Raw genomic sequence first — 24,673 nt, forward strand, 5'->3', positions numbered from 1 at the left:
ACACAGGTTTAAAAAAAGCAACGGAGATCTCCGTTGCTTTTTTTAAAGCTGTCTCGCTATGTTAAACTCCTTTAACATAGCGACACAGTGTGTAAAAAGCAACGGAGAGCTTCCTTTCTCTCTTTTGTTGCTTTTTTAAACCTGTCTCGCTATGTTAAATGGGTTTAACATAGCGAGACAGCTTTAAAATAAGAAACGGAGATCTCTGTTGCTTATTTTAAAGCTGTCTCACTATGTAAAACCCATTTAACATAGCGAGACAGGTTTTAAAAAAAAAAAGCAATGGAGAAAGCAAGATCTCTGTTGCTTTTTACTGTTTCGCTATGTTAAATGGGTTTAACATAGCGAGACAGCTTTAAAATAAGCAACGGACATCTCCATCGCTTATTTTAAAGCTGTCTCGCTATGTTAAACCCATTTAACATAGCGAAACAGTAAAAAGCAACAGAGATCTTGCTTTCTCCGTTGCTTTTGGCCACAGCTCAGATGTACTACGAGGCATGCGCAGTACATCAGAACTGCCACGGATACCAGACAGCTGTGGAAGGGCAGCAAAGAGGCATTATACAATGCCATTATTTAAGAAAAGTAATTATTTCTTTTCTTAAATAATGTCATAGTATAATAGCAATAACCCACTTCTGGGTGTGGGTAATGCGGGATTAACCCACGGTTGTCTTTGTTTGGTCCCTCGGGACCAAACCACGCCAACCGTGGGTAAATCCCACATTACCCACACCCAGGGGTGGGTTATTGCTATATTATATTACTCCTAGTGAGACAAACTGGGATCTTACTGTAGATAATTTGAGAGGACTCATTCATAGGATAAAGCGTATAGGAGTTGCTTCAGTCCATCTTGATTCATCACGTGTGAATGCACTGGTTGTCTATTTATTTGCCATATTGTACATTTACTTTAAAATACATCCAGCCCTGTTTATGTAGGACACCAAAGGTCAACTCACTTCAACATACATTTTTAAATTAGGAGCATTTCACAACTATAGCAATAACCTTGAGGCACTTCATCAATTATTTATTTTTATTCAGTGAATATAGAATAATTACAGTATTCCAAAACAAACAATTTTGTAATGAAATGTGACAAGGTCAAAACATCCATTTGCTATTTATGTATGATACATTTTTTTCTAACTTCTGCAGCTTAATTGTAAAAACAAGCAAAACTAAAATAATCTATCTATCTATCTATCTATCTATCTATCTATCTATCTATCTATCGATTTATCTGTCTATCTATCTTTATATTCAAGGTACCAGACTACAAGATAAACTGTTGCCCATAAATCCAATAACAGTATGGTAAAAAGATTGAATTATTTTAGTTCTTTAGTTCTTTTTACCATCCACTACTTTGATGCCATTGTGACTACATCGCTTATAAAATTTAAAAAAAAAACATTTTATTAGATTTATGGTCAACAGTATATCTTGTAGTATGGTACCTTTTATATAAAGATAGATAGATAGATAGATAGATAGATAGATAGATAGATAGATAGATAGATAGATAGATAGATAGATAGATAGATTCCTTTTTTAAATTACACTTACAAGACATCAAAAGGATAAAATAACTGTCAATGGGTAAAGTCCCTTAAATTCATACAAGTGTGCCTTCTGAATTTATGAAAGTTTATTTTACAGATGCTTATGGTTTACTAACAAAAATGTTCATTACATTGCAGTGTTGTTTGCAATATTAGTTATATAAAGTATGCAAACAGATATTAATCTAGTAAGTATAACAAACCAGAATGTACACTTAATAATACAGGACTATTTCTCAAGTAAGAAGAGGTACCATAGTGGATAGTGATGCTTTGACTGGTATTTATACAGTGCTTACCATTAAAGTTGCAAACACAAGGTTATGCCATCATGATTAATCAGTAATTCTAGTACTTATTATCCTTATATCCGTTGAGGGAAGTATAGAGCTTGCATTAATGGCCAGGAGACTCAAGGCTTTCACTGCTGGACCAACTGGATCTGCTACTTGTATCAGACGAATGGTCATGGGGATGATGGTGGCTTGAATCATTATGTTCTTCACTGGAACTGGTGCTCCAGCTGCTACTGCTGCTGTTACTGCTACTGCTGCTGTTACTGTTACTGTTACTGCTACTGTTACTGTTACTGCTGCTGTTACTGCTACGGATGCTGTTACTGTTACTGTTACTGTTACTGTTACTGCTGCTGTTACTGCTACGGATGCTGTTGCTGTTACTGCTGCTGTGCTGTGATTCTTGTGAATCATGTGGGTTCTGTGAATCTTGTGGCTGCTGTGGATCTTGTGGCTGCTGTGTGTCTTCATGACTTTGTGAACTTCTATGACCTATTGCATAACTTGGATGCCTTTGATACGTAGGCTCATTTGCTTGACCATGATTTGACTGACTATGGCCTTCCTGACCAGGTTCAGGTGGATTATGACCAGGATGACTCTGGCCTGGTTGACCATGATCTGATTGGTCATGATTTTCCTTGTCATGACCTGGCTGACTGTAGACTGTTTGGTCATGGCTCAGTTTACCATGGCTGAGTTGACTGAAGCTAGGTGGAACATGATTTGATTCACTATAGCCAGGGTGATTTTGATGTAGTTTATTCTGCTCATTTTGGTTATGACCTGACTGTCTATGATGAGTCTTTTGAACAGAAAGTGTTTCTTGACTTAAGAGGTCCAGGTGACTTTTTAACTTTTCAAGTGCAATAGCAGCATTTTTAGGTGAAGAAAGATGAGAATGTTCTTCCTCTGCATTAGCAGTGTTAAAGTGCATGCCTTCCAGGATTATTTTGCTGAAGATGTCACCTCCATTTTGAGTCTCCTATGTGGTGTTACACAACAATCCTTTATTAAAAGAAGTCATTACATTGTCATAGGCTACTTTAGAATCTACAAACACATTAGTATTATGTAAAACAAAATTATAATTTAAATAATGTTGCCCATTTCTTTTGCTTTTATTGTAAGATAATATTCTACTGATCATTAAGAGTAAAAAGAAATTAAGAGCAGACATTGGAACATTAATATAGGCAAACTAAGCAAACACACACACATATATATATATATATATATATATATATATATATATATATATATATGTGTGTGTGTGTGTGTGTGTGTGTGTGTATATATATATATATATATATATATATATACACAAACACACCTACACACACACACACACACACACACACACACACACACACACACACACACACACACACACACACACACATACACATATATACATATGAGTTTACAATGAATGATCGCCAGTGAGTTTGATTTGAAGCACAAAGCATTGAACAAACTCATTGATGATTGCCATTAATCATAACTAAAACCATTTAAAAAAGTAATCACAAATATAAACCAACAGATTACATCGGCGATTACCGAAGTAAGACAAAAACAAATTTTTATATGAATATGAAGGTATATTCTTGCACGTACAGTAACATTTTATGAAATGAATAACACAAAATGTTATATACAGTCTTTATATATATATATATATATATATAAATATATATGGGTCTACTTTGTTTCATTGAAAGCTCATTTCAATGAATTTGATTCACCCTGACCAAATCGCTGAAAGCTCAAATTACTAAAAACTAATTTCACCAAATCTCTTTTCACTGAAGTGAAGTACTGGCACTGTGTAGAGTACTGTAATCCTGGAGTTAGAATATATAGTTGAGGGGGTGTGGGGTACACAGCCCCCCAATTTAGGGGGGAGGGGCGTAGCTCCCTACCTAGTTTGGTTTTATATTATATTTCACTGAAAGCTTCAAAACAATGTGTGTGTTTGTGTGTGTAGGGAAGTTCATTGAATGACCAGCTATGCAAACATCCCAATTATTGACAATGTTACTACAAAACACCAAACATCAACACATTCTGCTCATGCTCCAGAGATTGCCCTAGAGTGGAGTAAACCAAGTGGTTAAATGTTACAGGGCAACAAAAATATACCCCTATATCCAAAAATGAGATTAATATTGCTTATAAAAAATTTGACTCTTTTTCTGGAGGATGCTTTATCTCAGAGGATTATTCCCTATGACCATTTTAACTTTTTGGGTAACAAGCACTCCACAGTAACAGCTATTCTGGGATACCAAAGGTACATAAAAAAGTAACTGATGCACCATATAAGTTAATTGCAGTGACTTGTGATCTAAGACTTGCCCCTTTTCCATTTACATAGATAGGATGTTAAAAGGGCTTCTAAAAGAACACAAACATGTGCTTATTAATTCATGGAACTTTTTAAGAAAATCAACACCAGAACATTATAATAATAATAATATTACTTTTTTTAACAGTAGTGGATCTCTTTACCAGTATATCAGATGACCAAGGTTTAGAGCTATTTTAGTTAGCTTTGATGAATTATAAGACACTCAGCAATAAAGAGATATGATTTCTAAGAGAATTTATGGATATGGTGTTAACAATTATATTTTTTGAAGGAGAATTCTATAGGCAAGTCAATGGTATAGCAATAGGCTTGTGCCCCTATTTATGCAAACCTAGTAATGTTAACCTGGAAGGAAAACTATGTATTTGACTCTGCTTACAGCATATGTGGAATTTTTATGGGCATTACCTAGATGATATATTTATTATTTGTGATTGTACAGATGACAGAGTAACAGTTTTTATAGATTATATTTCAAATAGTACCCCATTCTTGAGATTTATGTACTTACATATGAACAAAGGGGTCAATTTTTTGAATGCTTCCATTTCTATGGAGGATGGTACATTTACTTCAAAATATTTCTCTAATACCTGCCTCCATTACAAAAGTCGCCATTCTTGGCACCATGAGAACATTTCAATTAAAGGACAGCATGTACATATAGCTAGAATGTGTTCTGATCACAATTTATTTAAAGGCAAATAAACAGGACTAAAAAGATGTTGAAAGTAAATGGGGAAAAAGACATACCCCACTACTTGGAACTGATAAATGATGGTGTTGGACAGACAAATGATATTGAGACAGAAATTAACTACAAATACTTTTGTAGGTCTCTTATACTTGAATATAATAATGATTCACAAAATATTAAGGTTGTAGTTAGGAAAAAATGTAAATTTGTTAAACAAACAAAAAATATTTAGGTTGGTAGGAAACAAACCATCTTTTGTATAGAAAATGGGAATAAATATAAAATCTAATTTAGAAATAAACAAGTCTAATAAAAAGAAAAACAAACACGTGGTATGTCAAAATGTGGGTTTTGCAAACAATGTCCTTTTATCCTAGACAGAGAATACATCACTCTTAGTAACTATGGTGCATCTACAATTAATTTATCAAATGGTAAAAGTGGGACATCTGTGTTGATATACCTGGCAATGTGTGCAAGTTGTCCCTGCTTTTACATTGGGAAGACAGAGAAAATGTTAAGCAAAACAATATACAAACATAACTATGACATCACAGAGAAAAATACTAATAGTGCTTTGTATAAACATGTGCTAACTTGCAACAATGTAAAAAATTTTGGTATCTTAGAAATTGTTGATATATACTAAATGAATAATTTTATTTAATACCTCAATAGCCGATTGTGTCAGGAGATTAAAATACCCACTTTTATGCAGCATCTGATCAATTGCAAGGAAAGTTTTAACCAAGAACTGGAAAAATGAATCTGCTCCCACTTTTAATGAATTTTCAAACATTGCAACCGAAGTTTGCCAGTTGAAACTTATTACCATCAAGACAAGAACTATCAGAATCTCTTCTTCTTATAATGTGACTGAAACTTAAAGAACTGCTACATAAATAACTGGGCTCCCTATGAGTTCATCAAAAAAAAATCAGTCCATTGAATGGCATTTTCAGAGCAATTACATCGAACGTGCTTGTTTGTCAAACTATTCATACTGAGATTGCAGTACAGTGCAGATTAGGAAATTGGCCCTTTCCTCACTGTATTGCAAACTCGGAACTAGTATATATAATTAGTACGGGGGGGTACAGTCCTCCACATGAGAGGAATTCAATGAACCCAACAAAACTACTGACACCAACATAGGACAGCAAAACTTTTAATATAAAAACAGATGAATAAAGCAGCAACGCTTTCAGGTATCCAGTACCCTTCTTCAGTGCTAATAACAAATATGAAATGCACAATTGTTCTTATACATACCAATTAATTACAACTCAAATCACACAGCTAATAGAAACAATCATTCAATTAATATACTGCAATAAACATATTAAAAGAAATAAATAGCAGCAGTTCATGTATACGCTATTTACAGGAACAGTTCTAAACTCTGTAAAAAGTACATAATTACAAATATGTACTTAATCTAAACATTCATTTGCTTAAGTTTTAATACCTGTTTAACCAAAACTCTTTGATTAATACCTGGATAATGTTCATCTTGCAAGCGTAAAATCCAATAATATTCTTTATTTTCTAACCTTGCATTTAGATCACCCCTTCTAATAGATCTCACCATTATTTCAATAACCCTGAATCCAAAACTATAGGTAGGATTTTCAGACACATATTTAGCCAAAGAATTGTGAAAACATCCCTTCTTATGTTTGAATTATGCTCTATAATTCTATCCTTTAGGCGTCTTGTTGACTTACCCACATAAAAACATGTACATTTTAAGCATGTAGCTAAAATACAATATTACTGGTGTTACATGTGGCAAAACATGTAAAGGTAAAAGAAATTTCAGTTTTAGGATGTAAGAAAATATTATTCTTCTCAATAAACATACAACAGCAACAATTAAAACAAGCAAAAGTACCCTGTTTAGCCCATCTATTTTGATTTTTTTCTTGCATGTCCTTGTAAAATAACCTATTTTTAATATTTCAGCATTTTCTACATGTAAACATTGGCCTCTCATTAATAATATTATTAAACTCAGGTAAGCTCCTAAGAATGCCCCAGTTATCTGTCACTTCTTCTTCTTCTTTTCCCGGTTAGGGGTCGCCACAGCAGATCACCTGTCCACTCATGATTGGCAGTGGAGCTTTACGGTGTCAAGTTGCCAGCCTGGCGCTCAACCTTCCACAGAAGGCACAAACACACATGCACTCACACCTAGGGCCAATTTAGAGTGTCCAATCCACCTACAGCATGTCTTTGGGATGTGGGAAGAAACCAGAGCACCGGGAGGAAACCCACGTGATCATAGGGAGGACATGCAGACTCCGCACAGAAGGCACCCCAGCCGAGGATCGAACTGGAGAACCTCTTGCTTTGAGGCAGCAACGCTATCCGCTGCACCACTGCGGCTGCCCCCCATTATCTGTCACTATCTTCTTAATAGCATCACTGCACATATTATAAGTATTCAAATATCAAACATCTTTAGTACAATGGCCACTATTACCTATATCATGATCACTTAGTGTTTTATTAAAGTATGGTCAGGCTGCAGAGGGTCTATTAGCTAATACAAAGCCTTTAGCATCTTCCAACATTTTGTTTTCATATCCCCTCTGTCTAAAAGAGTCCAGGGTTTCATCAGTCTGCTTGACACATTCAGAATCGTTAGTGTTTAACCTACTCATACGCATTACCTGGGCTTTGACAATACCATTATATATATGGGGGGATGCATGCTTCTTCTATGCAAGTATGTATTTTTATGAACTTTCTTTTTAAAAACTGATGTCTGTATTTGTAACCTCGCATACTTAATACTGACATCTAAAAACTCCATCATTTGACACGAGTGTTGCATAGAAAAGCTGAGAAAGTTAGTGGTATTATTCAAATATTCAACATATGTATCTAGCTCCATTTCATCACCCTCCCAGATGAAAAAAATATCATCCACAAACCTCTTAAAAATGCCACTTTTTAGCATACTGGTTAGAGCGTGAATGAATGTGACACTCCCCCCATTCATTTAAGACTAATGTTGCATAACTATTAGCCACAGGGGTGCACATAGCAACCCCCTAAATTTGATGGTAATATTTTTTGTCAAAAAACAAAACATTGCTTTCAAGAACTATGTCCAGGAGTTCACAAATAGTTTCTATCTCCCTGTTCCATAACTATATTTATTTAACAGATGTCTAATAGCTGTGATACCATATTTATTAGGTATCATAGTGAACAATGATTTTATGTCAAGAGTTACCATAATAAATGCATCAATACTTTTTGTTCTAAACCATGCATTAAACTGCTGTAGAAAATTAGCCGTATCCTTAATATAACTCTTAACATATTTTAAGTATTTACTTAATTCACCCTGTAGGTACACAGATATAGGCTCAGTGGCCCAACCTTGCACTGATACAATGGGCCTCATTGGTGGTTTGTGGATAGATTTATGCACCTTGGGTATGCCATATAATACTGGAAGCACCGGATGAGAGCCAGTTAAATACATAAATAACTCTAAAGGAATATCGTTCATTGCTTGCAAGTCATATAATAATGAATTGACATTATTAATAAATACATCAACCTGAATGCTATTAATTTTTTCAAAGGCTAACTTATCATTCACAATTTCTAGTACACCATTATAGTAATCAATTTTGTTCATTATTATGATTGCCGCTCCCTTATCAGCCTCCTTCAATATAATATAATTATTCATTTCCAATTCATGTAAAGCTTGTTTTTTATCATTAGTTAAATTATAAATACACTTAAACTTGCAATTCTGATAACAATTCCTAATCTGTACTTCACATACGTTATGGAAATCTTGTACTATAAGATGGCTATTAGGGACAAACACACTACTGCACTTATAAGCCACAGCAGTATTAGAATGAGAGTTACCATACAGCAATTTTAAATCCAAATTCTGTGTAAATAATTTTAAGTCTATTAAAGCATTTGCAAGTCTATCCACATCGGATAGAATAAATATCAAACCTTTCTCAAGTAGCGACACATGCCTAGAATCAAAAGCCATATCAGACAAATTAATGACACAACAATTTTCAATACTTAAGCCCTTGTTTTGTTTCTTGTTCTGGGGCTGCTTCTACTCCTGTCCTTGTTTCTTGCGAATGCCGCGTGAGGTCATTTGCTTGTTTACATTCACTTCCTTAGGTAATTTAAGGCGAATGACCTGCCTGGGCCCCTGAAAACCCACCACCATTGGCATTTCAGCTGTATCTTCACTCACACTTGTTGATACACCCTGAGCAGAGCCCAAGGCTGTGCCAGAAGTTTGAGAGGAGGCAAAGACATTGCGTGATGAAACATTTATGTCCTCAGTTCTACCACCTTCAACAGACAGGCCAGCAGCAACATCACTAGCTAATACATGTTGATTAACACTGGTATCAGCCAAAGGAACATTAAAGTCCTCAAGTGCTCTAACAGAATCTGTGTTAACAACAGTCTGAGAAGGTGTTGCCATGCCAATAAATGTATTTTTCACATCTTTCGGACAAGAAAATATATGACCATTGTTAAAGTCATTTATGTCCCGATTTAGTTTTTTCAGCTTGAGCATTTCAAGCCATTTATCATATGCTGATGGTTTATCCAGTAGTTTATTATACTCTGCAACATATTTATTGAAACATGGTGCTCAGGATATGTCACTTTCAATTTTTTAAATTTCTTCTTGCAAATCATGCAAATCTGTTTCAACAACAACGAAGATAAAATGCCATTCATTGAAGTGACGGTTTGATGAAGTGATACAGACCCAAATAACTGTTGATTTGTTTGTGTCTTTTGGCTTTTTCCTGGTTAGGGGTCGCCACAGCGGAACTCCGGTCCGCTAATGATTGGTAGATGATTTTTACGTGCCGAGTTACCAGCCCTGATGCACAACCTTCAATGAAGGTACGCCCATTCACACATGTCTCCATGCAGAAGATGCTCTAGCTGTGAATCGAACCGGACAGCGTCTTACTGTGAGGTGACAATGCTAGCGCAGCGCCACCACCACATCTGTACCCAAATAACTGTTGATATTTATATATAATAATTAACTATTGACATTTTTCAGAATTTTTATTGTTTAGTAGGCACTCTGGTAAATAGTTGTTTTGTTGTGTATTTTGATATTGGTTTCTTTTTTCCTCTTTTTTAGTTATATATTTCTATTTAAATTTTAAATGTCATAAATTATTTGTTTGTTTAAATATTAATAAAAATATTTTAAAAAATAAATTGTTGATATAGAATTAAGGGGAAGACAATGGGAAACACAAATAGAATTTAGAGAATTAATGTGGCAACTTAGGCTAAATGCAACATCACCACCTGGGTTAAATGAATATACCCCCATCAATTCAGTTTTAAAGCTCAGAGCAGCTAAACTGTAATAAGCATGAACTTGTATAAACACAGATATACCTATTCTTTACATAAGTACTCTGTTTGAATATTTGTATACATTTACACTGGCTTGACATTTTTTAGTTCCTCTTAAAATATGTTTTTAACGTCTTTAATGGTTTTAACATCAATTTTGTGGACTAGATGGTTTACTTTTCTAGTTGGTGTAACTCAAAAGTCACTTTTGGATCTGGTGTCTATGTTCAAATTTAAAAATATTTACAAATACTGAGTTTATGTTTTTATTAATATTTTTAGTTTATGTTTCCTTAAATGATAATGACAATTAACTGTTTACTTAATTGTTTGTCTAATTAAATAATTAAGTTGAATATATATATAGTGGGACTGCTCTAACAACCATTCACTTCTGATGAAGTCCGTCTTTGTTTAAGGACAAAACACTTAACTGATTTGGTTGGATTAACCTGAAGTGGTTGGACTTGTTGGATTCAATAAATATTACAACTGTTAGACTGACTACATTTGACTGTGTTTGGTCTCTGATTTTTGGATTTTAGTGGTCTAGATACACCAAACAATGTGAGCCTAAAATATGGCTATTTGTCTGTGATTCAGGCTGCACAGTATTATGTTCACAGTCTGGTTACTGTATTTTCTTTTAAACAGTTCCAAATTCAAAGGCATTTTAAACATATAAACATGTTTAAATTCTGTAATGAGTTGTCAAAGTTCACCTGTAATGTCAGAACTCCCCATGAAGCTTCAGCAGATATTTTTTCAGCCAAGCTCTACTCTCATATAAAAAAGTGTACAGATCTAGCAACCCCACTAGAACCAGATATAATGGGAAATTTGCAAATAAGTCACCTTGGAGGTCCACCAGTCCTATGAATACATTATATTAAAAAAGGAAAAACAAACTTTTAAACATCTCATAAGAAATCTACCCACATGAAATACTTAATGAAACAGATCAACAAGGATTTATAATGACCACTGGAAATATCAAAGCTGATAATAAACTGAAACCAGGATCAGAAGCCATAGATAACTAGAAATTCTTATTTAGTTGCATTAGGATACAGAGAAATAACACCATGCCAGGTACAGAACTAATCCAGGGTGGCATTACCCAGTCTGATCATAAAGACATGATAACATATTTGCAGAACAAATTGGTGTTAATTTTGTTCTAGAAGTAGTAACTGATATTTCTCAAGTTCGTGAGTCCCATTCACTTCCCACAATTTCCATGGGACATGCCCTCATTGTACTCTCTAAAACTAAAATCACCACTTCCATGGAGCAGGGCAGTTTACCTAGATGCCTAAATAACAGCACCAGACATGCCTTCATTGAATCCATCCTGCACATATTTAACTTAAACTTAGCAACAGGGCATATTCCTGAAATTTGGAAAATAGTTCTAGTAGTAGCCCCTGCACAAACTCCCAAAGCTCTTCAGCCTAACTAGTCTAATATTCAAGGCCATGGAACATATCATACCATAACTGATCTCTTAAACTATGATATTAAAAATGTCATGCAACTAGACCCACAACAGTTTTTTTTTTGTCAAGTAAAGATAATGTCTAATCAGCATGGTATTTTTTTAGATGGCTTCACAGGCAGTAGATATTGTCTACTTAGTCCATATATTCTATGGATCTGGTCAAGGCCTTCAGTACTGTGCCCCATGCTAGCATTATAAATAAGCTAAACAAACAAAAAGTGGGCTCTTACATGGTAAAATAGTTTGCAAACTGGCAGAAAGATAGAACTCATTCAATTAAGATGGTAGGTGCCACTTCAGAAATTAACCAGTGGAATACTAGAGAGATTAGTACTAGGACCCTTCCTTTTGGTATATACATTTCTGAACTCCGTACTATAAACTGTGACCTCTGGCTAACCAAATTCAGAAAGACTTCAAGCTGGGTGTCATCCTCCATTGCCCATTAAGACAAAAGCACTTCAGAAAGAACCAGTCCTTGTAAGCCAATGTTGTACATGGACAGCAGTCAACCTAAACACAAAAGTGCAGCATTGACACCTTTGCTAAATATCCACCTTCTTCAACTTACAGCGTAGTTGTGTATGAAATCTTTGTCTGTTGTGATTGCTGCCCTGTGGCCTGGGCCATGTTTGTAAAGGGTCTTAGGACCACTGCTCCATCCTGGTAAAATAATAAATAAATAAATAGCCAGTACCTCACTCCACATGGACAAAATAGCCAAGGATCTCAGCATTTGGGATGACAACTCACTCAGTCTTGACCACCATTTTGCAATAGTGAGGAAGTCCTTCTACCTCGCACAACTAATTTCTAAAGGTATCTCATCTAGGTCAATGGATGTTATTGTTCCTCTGTACTCTGCCCCTAATTAGACCAATTATTGAGTACAATGCTTATTTTAGCATGTAGCTAGCCAAACCCATCATGCAGTTAGAAAGGCCGCAGCAGTTCCTGACAAAAATGATTATGGCCTAAAACCACTTATTTACAAAGAGAGAGAAACTAGAAGCTCTATCCCTATACTCTGCCTCTTATAGACTCATATGACTCTTATAGATACCTGTCATTCTCTGCCATCAAACACCCTATCCTAATGGATTATTTATATTTTCACAGGATGAATGGCTACATGAACACACAAACCAAGGATCTGAACCTCCACCAACATATAAAAAATAGATTGAAGGGATATATTCATTATTCAATATTGTCCCATCTCTTGAGAGAATTTCCCTTGCATGTTAAGCAGAGTAACACCTTTGCCTCCTTCAAGACTAATCTTGATGAACTGATGGATACATGCAGATTCTTTTCTGACCTGACATGTTTTTCCCTGCTGGAAGTGGAAAGTACATCTCAAGGGTGGTATTTGGAAAGATGTACATGGTCTTCTGACTTACTCGCTTTGAGGTTTCTGGGATTATATGCTCCTATAATATGTTTTATGCACAAAGTGGACTTTTTATTTAAAGATAATATTCCCTCTTACTGCTATATTGCAGAATTAATCCTTATTTGGTTTTCTAATGAACTGCATTTTAAATCGGTTTCAGTTGTGTCTGTTATCCCCCTTTCAAATACAAATGATTGTTATTTTCATGTTACATGCATAGTAACAGAAGCTACCAGTTATAATTGTTTGACGACAGAAGGAGGCAGTAATCCTGTCTACTCTGCTCTTGTAAGGCCTTAATATTTTATTTCTTCTCCAACTCTTCCCTCCCCTGTATCATTTTTACCTCTCCCATGCCATCTTTAATACCTATGTAGATTCACTCTCCACTATCCATTCTGCTAGCCCATGCAATGGATCTACAATCCCCTTTGAAATAATAATAATAATAATAATAATAATAATTTTTGAACTCTAGCGAGTAGCTAGTCCCTACAGTCTAATGTTTGTATCCACTTCTTTTCCCTCTGTCATTCCTACTAAAAATGAACCTTCCTGACATGATATTTGCACCATTGTCATGGTCCCTCATCTCCTCTGGTCTTAGAGGAGAATAGCTGTAACTTCTCAAGGTTCTAGTCATATCCTTTCCCATTTTGGTAGCTTTCTTGTGGAATCCTTCTAGCAGCCTGATGTCCTTTTCCTGACATATTATCCAGAGATCAAAAAAGGGCATGGCCATATACCTGAAGAGTGAAAACATTACCACTTTGCTTTTAGAATCTCCCCCCTGAAGGCACCCCCTAACAGTCTACTCCTGAAGTACCACTGTCCTTTCACTCTGTTTCTGATAGTCTAGTGCTGATGTAATTAACATTCCCAGATCCTTTCCTGCTCTACCGCTATCACTTCCTCTGTCCCCTTTCATAGACCACAACCACCCTGACGTGAACCAAGTACAATACTTCTATAACTTCTACTGTACTGGCACCTGTCTACCTATTTGTTCAATGCCCTCCATCCACCACTGCATCTATGTTTGTGTCTTTTATCTTATTGTATTTATCTTTTAATTTATCTTGTACTTTAGATATGTCTGAGACAAACACACTGAAGTATTCTGAACTCAGGATAGATGCCTGTTGTACTCTATTAATCACTTTGTGAGTTTCTGACATTGTCCCTCTCATCACAGCTCTATGTGTCTTACCATTCAGCCATCCAGGTATCTAGTTCCTTAATTTTGTCTTATCCTGAACCCTTTTAGATTTCTCTTTTGCTTCTGTGTGGTAGCGAACATAGTCAGATGACTTGCTGAAGTCCAGATAGATCTCATCCAGTGGTACTTCCTTGTCAAGTTCACCTTTAACCAAATCATAGGACTCATCCCTGCCAGGGATCCATGTTGGCTGCTGTCCTGACAATTGGTGCCCTGCAGAAATGTTACCAGATTTTCCTTCAAGATTCTCTCACTATGACTTTCCCTAACACTGTTGGTGTTAATCTAACAGTCTATGGTCACACAGATTTGTGCTGCTCCCCCAGCTGTACAAAGGTGCAACAACTGCTGTCTTGCAACCCTCTGGCACTTGTGTACTAGCCACTGATCTGGTGTAGATCTCCATTAGGAGTATGCCAACACAGTGGCCAGATTTTTGAAGACTGTGAGAGCCATCACATCTGCTCCTTGTGCTTTATTCTCTAAAGGCAGACGGGTCCCTCTGAACATTTAGTCTGTATAACCTGAACCTTCTGTCTTTCTACCCTGGTGTCTAGCCACTGATCTTCCCATTCTGCCTGTCTCCCAGCTGGGAAAATGGAGATATTTACTGGGGTGCATCTGAAATGCTTGCCAAGCAAGGGTTGAACATGCATATGAAACAATCTTTGCCTTACTCTGTCATATCATGCTGCCATGGGAACCTGATCTAGAGCTGCAGCTAGGGGAAGTAGTCAGCTTTTGTTAAACTTGTTGCATTTATTGCACTTTCCTTTATGATGCTGTGGTTGAATAATCAACAACATTAATTGTAGAAATAGAGTACTTACTTCCTTATTACACCACTCAATTAGACATGTTGGGATTTCTTGTTAGCAGCTATTTTATTACCAGACAGGGTTTATTCCTTGTTATACACCCATCTGATTTCTGAATATGATGAGGTCAGGTTACAACACACAGACATAGAAAATCAAATCAGTCACCAACAGGACACTTTTCAAATCAAAACAGATATGGTCCCTTCTGGGGTACATAGCAGGTTTCTCTGCTCCATTTAAGAGACTGCAGCTTTGTAGCATATCAGAAAACAACATACCCATATCCTTTTTCCCTAAATGGTGTTGTATACATTTTTTTTAATGAGGGGGTTGAAGAACCCTCTATGCCATAGAACAGCTGCAGGCACCGCAAACAGGGTCACTTTGTCTACTCCTACCTGATAAAAAACGTGATGTGGGGTTCCAAGTTTTAGAATACTTTTGGTGGCATGCATGCAGAATACTATCTGAACTTGTACAAGATGACAGGCTGGACTGAACTACACTTTGTAACTGTTCAGTTGTTTTCACCTCTTTTTTCATCTTTTATTGTCTAAATTTGCTTACTATCTGCATGTCTAGAAAGATTCCAATCTTAGAAAGAATAAAATGGCCCAATACACTTGCTTTATTCTATCTTCTCATCCGTTAAATTTTATGTCAGCCCATATGCTACCCTGGTACCTGGAAACATTCATCCCTGATTATTTAATCATCTTTATGTGCTGTGATTTGGTACCAATGTTTCAGAAATAATTGTTTTATATCTCTGCTTCCTCCTTCCGTTGCAACTACAACAGAATACATAATCAAAGATATTCTCAGAGAAGGCCTAAACAGGCCCGGTGAGGCAGATAAAGAATTTCAAACCCCCGTAAGATCAATTGTTTTTAGTGCTATATATCGTAGATGGTATTAAGGCTTAGAAAAAGGCCACTACCAAAATACTGAGTGGGAAACTTTACTAAAAAATCAAGTAATTCATCTACCTGCTGAGAAGTCTGCAAAACTAAGGCAATTATCTGTAAACAGTTTGTAAGGCAAATAAAGTTTGATGTACATTCTCATGATAAAACTCTGAATGCATGCTGACAATGACTGGGATTTTATAAAACGTAAAAACTGTACACTAGCTTTCATAATCTAGTCCACAAGTCTTAGCCTTTCTTAAATAAAAAACAACTAGACATCATGAAAAAAACATTTAATAAAATATATAACCTGATAAAATAAAATCAATCTAAATCTGTCATGATTTCTTTAAATTTAATTTTTAGCACACCTCATTACACAAAATAAATTATTTTTGCAAAAGTTATGACATGCTATACAAAAATTATGCCTGGCTCTGGCCTCATGGCACAGAAAGATAAAGCTCTGACTGCACCCACATGACCCTTGTTCGATTAATGGCATAGTTGTTGGAGGGTCTAGATAAGGAGGATAGGAGCAAATGGCTGATGCTGGCTGGCCCATCTTGGGGGGAGGGGGTCAGTTTAGCCCACTATATTGGTAGTTGCAGGAGCATGAGGAGCCTAGCAACCTCTGCAATGTAAGAGGCGGAGACTAGCTACCTCTGCACTGTAAGAGGTATACCACCTGGTCAGGAGGCTGCACATGCAAACATACACACATGCATCTCCTGAGGGCAGCTATAACAGAGTTTGCAAGGTTCCCATGGAGGGGCCAGACAGTCAACATGATCTGCAGACTGGCCTGCTCTTACTTTCAGTGGATAACAAACGGGCTGGAAGGCTATGACTCAGAAGGAGGAATGACTATATCAACAGAGTGCAGGAACGGGAGACATAGGGCTGATCCTACCGATAGTTAAAAAAATATATATATATATATATATATATATATGTATATATATATATATATATATATAGATATATATATATATGCCTGACTATGCCCTTGGGCATGTGTGGCATATGCCTGTTAATAGTGATGTAAGATTTAAATACACATTACACACCTCTCTTTTGGAAAACTGCTTAGAACCAATTGAATATGTGTATTTTCCATATTTTCTGATTATTTACTATGTAGCATTCAGTATTCCATGCATTTTACGGAGAGTTGTGGCGTGGGCATAAGAATATATAAATATGACTCATCTGTGCGTGTGGGACAGGAGTGTTTGCCTAATCAGAAGTGATGGCACTGAAGCAAAGAAGTAAAGGAGGGGAATAATAATATAATTCCCAAGCCCTTGTTATATTTAAGTGATAAAACTTCCTTTCCTGCTACTTAGGCAGATATCTAAGGATCTCTGGTGGCAGGTATCACAGATACTTTTGTTTGGCAAAGGCCTCTGAAGTCACTCACATTATTCCACAGTCTCATGTTGGTAAGTTTTTGTGTCAACAAAAACTCACTTTTTTTTTCAATTTAAAAGTGCTTCTTATTATGCAGCTTTGTCCCAGTGATGGTTATAAGTTACTTTATTAGGTTAGTAGTTGTTCATAAGTAAACACTAGGCTATTAGTCTGAGGACTATTACAATTGTAGCCAATGACCAAAGGTCAGAATCAGCCTCTGTACCTTGTATCTTTGAGGTTAAGACCTTAACCATTATGCCAACCCTCTCTATGGTAGCAGCATTTTAGCCTAAGTAGTAATCAGTGTATATGCATTTCATTAAAAATCAGCTGTACGAATCCCAGCCATGATCCAATCCCAAAGAAATATTAATGCACTTTCTTATTTTATATGTATTGAAAATTGTGAATCAAAATTTGGTTAAGGTTGAAGTTACCTTCTTCTCAACCAGAAGCATAAAAATTACTCCATACCTCAATGTGGTTATCTAGAATGATAATATTCTCACTGTATTCACATGAAATATTAAACCAAGTTTAATAGATGGCAAAGATTCTACTTCAGTTATCAGTGAATCAATAAATGGTAAGGGTGTTTCCCCCATATCCTACTCAGATTTACTCTAGTCGATATAAATGCCTTATTATGTCTCCTTTTAAAAGGGAATATAGGTCAAATTATATCTACCAGTCAACATAATGAAATTAATAAACCACTGTTTTGTAGAATAATCATGTTCCATAAAACATGGCCTTACCTGCATAGTTTTGTTTTCACTCTGGGTGATGGGCTGTTTAGTAACCTATAAAAACAAGAATTTATTTCTCAGTCAGTCATATTTCAGAATGCTCTCATTAACTTTGCTAAAGGCCTAATAAAAACTTAAATTGCGAATGTAAAAACAGATAATTAAAAAAAGATTACTATTTCAGTGTGAAAGAAATATTAGATTCGACTGTCTTCATATAAATACATCATTTATTAAAAGTGAGAACAGTTTAGGAATGTATGCTGTGGTGAAGTGAATATACAAACTGAGAGTGGCATCAGTGAAGGGTCGCTTGCCTCTCTTCTGATCTCTGTAACAGCTTCTGAACTTCACTTTTACTGGAAGATTTTACTTATGTAGTTGTTGGTATAAGTAGGGGTACAAATAGCTTATTGGGGTGGTAGTATTCAATAAGGTGTTTTCAACAGTTTGCTTACCATTTCTATGAAATTCATTGAGAAAGCTTCATGCAAAATATTTAGTTATTCAATTTACAATAGGGGTTTCCTTTGGAGAAGAAGCTCTGTTAATGAGCTACTGGATACTGCTTCAAAAACATTCTAATTCCAATACCATGTTTGTCTACAAATTCTTCAAGCATCTGCACTTGCCTTTCTTTATGAGGCTAATGCATTTGTGTAACGCCATCTGCAATACTGCAGGTTCACTTCAGTTTGTGTGAGCCCTCTACAGGCTAGGCATCAATCTAGTACATGCCTGCTTCTATTAGAGGCTATCTGTTTAACAGTACCTTTGACTCTAAAACCCTGTATAGGTTCATGCTTTCTTAAAAAGCTAAGAAAAATACATTTGCATACATAAGACTTTATCAGCATTAGGCAGTGCTGGGTAGACTGAGAAAAAGAGATGTGTTTATCTCATCGTACTGGAAATGAACACCACCGATGTAAAGTACCATCTCTGTTAGATTTGAAATTTCCTTCAAGAGATACCTCGGGAGGCATTAGTCCAGAAGATCAGTGGGTGATCATGTATTTGGAGATAAATATGAGGTTTACTTTACTGATTGATTGCTGACTCTGTGTTATGGCCTTGTTGAGAGTTTTTTTGATGCAATCTGTCTAGTTCTAAATCCCATTATTATTTATAAGGATGATAAACTGGTCTTTGTAGATAAGGTGAGAAACCATACTGTGGTTATCAAAGACAAGCTGACAAAGAAAAATCACATCTTTTGTTGTTTGATCACCTTGTTTCAGCTTAAAAAATATTGCTTGCATCAAGCATTTATTGTATCTGCAGGACCTCACTACAGTGGTGAATACTTTGTCTCATCTTGCTTGAATTATTGAAATACTTTATACATAGGGCTTCAAAAAATAACTTCATTGGTATCAAATATAGCAGCATAAACTGCCCATTGCTCAGTGGTACTTCAAAATCCCATAATATCATTGTAGATCTATGGAATCTGCAGTGGTTTCCTGCCTGATCTACTATCTTTGAAGTTCAACTGTTGGTTTATTTAGGCCTTCATAGTCTGGGTGTCCCTTATTACAAAAAAGCTGATGGTCTATACAACTCAACTAGCTATTTGCATTCTCCATCCATGAGGCTGTTACAGGCTTAGACTGTAATTAGATACTTATTGTATGTGTTATTTCTGTCACCAATGACCAACTTCTGTAATCTTTTTCTACAGTGGGTGACAAAGTTCCATACACTGGCCTTTTTTAAGACGTCCCTTAAGACTCATCTTTCTGTTTCATGGCACCTTCTAAAGTACTTGTATCTTTTTATTGGGGCAATTCATAGTTATCACATTGCAGTGTTTTATTCAGTTTTTATTGGAATTGCTGCTTAGACATAAGTACATTATTAAACTTGAATTTGAATTGTTATTCTTGTGTTCTACTGTGTATAGATATGATTTGATGACTATCAGCTACTGCATGTGATTTATGTGTGGCTCTGCCACTCTCTTAATAGTCTGTGTTAAATTCCCTAAATGCACCGCTTGGCTATCATCCCAGTCAAGGGTAGTAATGTCTTCTGCAGCAAGCATTAAACTTATGCTATATGCAGCCCACAAGTGTTTCAACACCATATAGCAATAATGTGAAAATGACTTTTTTTCTAGAATATTCTAATGATTAGAGTTTCAGAACTGATGACTTACGTTATGACTAATGTTTTTAACCATGTCTCCATTCCAGTATTTCAGAGTCTTTCTAAAGAAGGAGTCCTCATTCAATGAGAATATAAAATACTTGGTATAAGGTTTAAGCAATTTATTTATCATTTTTAGGTCATTAAATATTGTGGCCTATGCCTGGAAGTCAAAGTCTTAATTCACATGTTGCCTATTTCCAGAATCATCAAAGGTTTCAGATGACACTTTACACTACTCTGTATGTGGTTTGGTTTGGACAACATTAATATAAATGTAGAACTCCTGCATAGCTTGATAATAACTGATGCATCCAGTACAATGTATTCTGATACACAATTAAAATAATTATATTTCCAAGTCTTATGATTCCATATACTTCTGTTAATTTACATGTAATCCATTAATTTATAAAAAATGAAACAGAATGCAAAAGCAGCCATGGCAAGTAACAAAAAAGCTGTAAAGTTTTCATCCTACGTCAACCCATGGTTCCTTAAGCAGGTTTTAAAGTCAACAAGAGTGCCATCTTTGAAATTTATACACACCACTATCCTCATTGGATATGTTCTTGTCATACACTGTTGTGATTTTATTTCTACTTATTTAATAACACTTCTTGTACAACATCACTGGTGTTAGGAAAATACCCCACCCACACAGCATAGATACAGATGCATTACACAAATACACACACACACACACACACACACACACATACACACAAAACCAAGCACATGATTGCATACACACACACACACACACACACACACACACACACACACACACACACACACACACACACACACACACACACACACACACACACACACACACAGACACAGGCGCGTGCGCACACACACGCACACACATGCATGCACATGCAAATATATATGACTGCCTAAATAAATGCATACAACCCCACACAGACATACACACATATATTTCTTATTGGGAAATGTCTAGGCTACCTGCCTTTGTGGGTTATTTTAAGCCTAGCCAATGCCCTTTGTTGAGAAGCAAACCCTGTACATCTTGTCTGTGAAGTAAACACCTTAACCATTATGCTAACCTCTAACCCTTAAACATAGCAATCTCACAATGAATAAAGATTTAGTATGAGGAACAGTAAACTTATTTTCTCATGAAACTCACATTTGTTGAAATTGCATTGAAACTCACAGTAAGTAAATGCTAGGCAATAAGTCTGAAGGCTATTATAAACCTAACTCAATGAGATCAGAATCAAACCGTGTACCTTGAGTCAATGGGAAAAGACCTTAATCATCATGCCAAAGCAACACTTAAGTGTTGCAAAGCAAAAACATCAGGCATGCCCATTTAATGCCTTGAAATGAGATGTTCATAGAATACTTCACACTGTTTCCTATTTGCTGATCTCAGTGAAAGTTGCTGTTTAAACGTTCCTTAGTACTATTCACTCAGTAGTGCATTAAGGGAATAGTCTGTACTGCTATACAAGGTCAATTAAATGATACTGATCTATGCACCAGTAACTGTTCCGCTAATTAGGTCAGCTTCACGAGATGAGATTCTCACTTCATGTTTTGGAAACTGTGCAGCTGTCCCCACTTCTTCCCATTGCTGCATTTTCACTGTTTGCCTTATGCTTTGCCTAGATACTATTTTGTGCCTTTTGACCTCAGCTGCAGTGCACAAGACGTGCATATTTAAGCTTTCATATCAGTACAAAGATGACATGTTTATTGTGTTTCTAAGTTTTTCAACTGAAATCATTGGTACACAAAGTGTTCATATTCCATGTCGGCAGGTGATGAAACAAAACATCAGAGTTTCTGTCTCTCACACTAATCTAGTCTTAGAGTGTTTTCAATGAAAAATACAATTCTTTAAAATACAACTCTACATGAATACAAACAACAGGATATAATATATATACTTACTGGAGTAGTATAAGCTAGTTCCACAAAGCAGAAAAACAGAATTATAGTCTTCATCTTTGTGTAGGTGGTTATAGCAAAACTGAAAAGAAAGACAGGTCAAGGTTTCATTATAAGGTTGGAGTTGAATGTTTTACATGCAGTGCAGAATTAGAATGAGCCATGATGAGTACAACTGCTGTGTCTCTATAGGTTTTGAAATCTTAAATGATAAACGGGGATACTTGATGGTGAAGAAATTCTGTACTGCATTACAAAATGCTGCAGTAGTAGTTAGGAATTGTCTGACTGTCAGTTTAGTAGGTGCCATCACATTTATTGAATAAAACAAAATCATAAAAAAATCATTCAGATTTAGCTCCCTTCATGGGTACAAAGTTGATTGCATTACTCTTTCAGGTAGCATATGACTTTTGCAAGTAAGATACAATGCACAGCTTGTTAAATTGTATACTATATGTCAAATGCTGAATATAAAAATGTTTATCAATAACTACTAATATATTTAATTATAAAGGAGTTATTCAAACTGTTTTCAAATAAAACCAAAATAAGGTATGTGAATTTTATATTCACACTTCCCTATATCATGAAAAAATAATATTAAAAGTCACTATAAAAAAGCTTGTAGAATAACTAAATTATGCAACAGATATAGCATGTGACCTAGCCTTTGTGAATAGCCTGAACTCACTAAAAGTTATCAGCATGACCATATAAAAAAGCATACTTTGAAAAATCCAACGCCCCAAAAGTATTCTTTCCTGAAAAAAATGCATGTGAATGAATCTCTGAACTTTCCATGGAAAAGGGTCTTCTCTAGCAGTTTTATGTATTCTCATTTATCTTAGCAAAGATCAAAAGTCTGTAAATCTATCAACTGTAAAAATCAAAAATAGCTTAAGTCCAAGAAATGCATTAAGACATAATCAGTACACAGCATTAAAGTAACAACTATCAGCTTATACAAGTATTTTATTAAAGGTAAATAATAACAGAAACATGATAACCACAACAGATCAAGAATAAAATGAATGTGGGGAGCCATAATTAATAAAAAATGAATATAAAGATGGCTGTGATAGAGGCATTGATTATAATCAACGTATACTGTATGGAGTGCAGCAACTATGGTCAGAATTTCAAAAAATGTCAGTCTTGTTGAGCACCTTTCTGACATCAGAAAGGTACTTAATGTGCTTTTGTGAAGCAGCTCTAAGCACTGTTAAGCTCTAGCCTTGTGCTATAGAATATGAGTGACAAGTATCAGTTTCCACAGAACACTAGAAGCTAAAATGGTTTTAAGAGCTGCCCAATAATTTGGCCATTGCTTTTAAGCTGTTAGTTCCTCGCAGGCTCTCAAGAATTCTGCTAACTGTCTGTGTGGCAGTGCTAAGTGTTTTATGGCTTTCAAGGCTATAAAGCACTTTGTGCTCCTAAACTTTTTTCAGTGATTAGTAGTACATTTAGTAGATAAAGCTCCATGTAATACAAATAATCATGATTGTGTCTCTCTGATCCTAACCAAATGATTATGTGTTCTTGAAATAGTTGTCAAGATTCACCTCTAAAGCTTTACTTCTGTCCATTCTCAAGCTGAATGTCTTGATATCCATGTCTTAACCACATAAATTGGTTGTGATTGGAGTCCCAATCAAAATCCTCTACATAACAAGTTGAACTTATGAACAATAATGCTCAGAACATTATTATTTTAACTATTACTATAATGTACTGTTATAGTTAGTTCTTCAGATTAGTACATTACAGTTTTGTCAAATGAGTGATTCTTTCACATTTTCATTTATTTGTTTGCATGTTTGGTTTCTTGTAAACTGGTCATCAGGCCCTTTTCAGCTATGACCTTGGAAAAGAAGGGTAAAGATAAATGCAATATATGGGAACAGATTAGAGTAACCAGTCAACCAGCATGTTTTGGGAAGTGGGATGAAACTGGACTACCTGGTGAAAACATCTACAGATATGGGTCAGATTTTAAGATCAATCATTCTTCATGGAGAACTGACAATACCAGTTATAGGTAGGTAATACAACTGATATTTGGTTATTTAAGCATGCTGCATGAAGTCTGAAACAGATATAATAATTTTACGGTGTACAAACACTCAGCTTTGAACAAGTAATGTCAAGTCAAACAATAACTTAGGAATTACAAACAGGTAATTCTTACCTTGTCTTTCAGTAAAGAAAGTATTGTTGTTCACAGTTGCAGATAAAGAATGATTCA

General features: G+C 35.6%; 1 protein-coding gene across 1 annotated transcript in view; it reads right to left on the reverse strand.

Annotated features, from left to right (window-relative positions):
- Positions 1-1,970: 1,970 nt before the first annotated feature.
- LOC122792827 (uncharacterized protein DDB_G0283357-like) overlaps positions 1,971-24,673 on the reverse strand; it is a 22,740-nt gene continuing 37 nt past the window's right edge. Inside the window, exons 1-4 of the mRNA XM_044060386.1 lie at positions 24,617-24,673; positions 22,429-22,507; positions 18,361-18,405; positions 1,971-2,855 (exon numbers count right to left, since the gene is read on the reverse strand). The exon at positions 24,617-24,673 is cut by the window's right edge and continues 37 nt beyond it. Of these exons, the coding sequence (XP_043916321.1) occupies positions 1,971-2,855; positions 18,361-18,405; positions 22,429-22,482 (984 nt within the window). The 5' untranslated portion in view covers positions 22,483-22,507; positions 24,617-24,673. The remainder of the gene's footprint in view (positions 2,856-18,360; positions 18,406-22,428; positions 22,508-24,616) is intronic.

The sequence above is a fragment of the Protopterus annectens genome, chromosome 2.part0, assembly GCF_019279795.1.
Source record: "Protopterus annectens isolate FY-2018-M chromosome 2.part0, PAN1.0, whole genome shotgun sequence".
Classification (NCBI taxonomy): Eukaryota; Metazoa; Chordata; order Ceratodontiformes; family Protopteridae; genus Protopterus; species Protopterus annectens.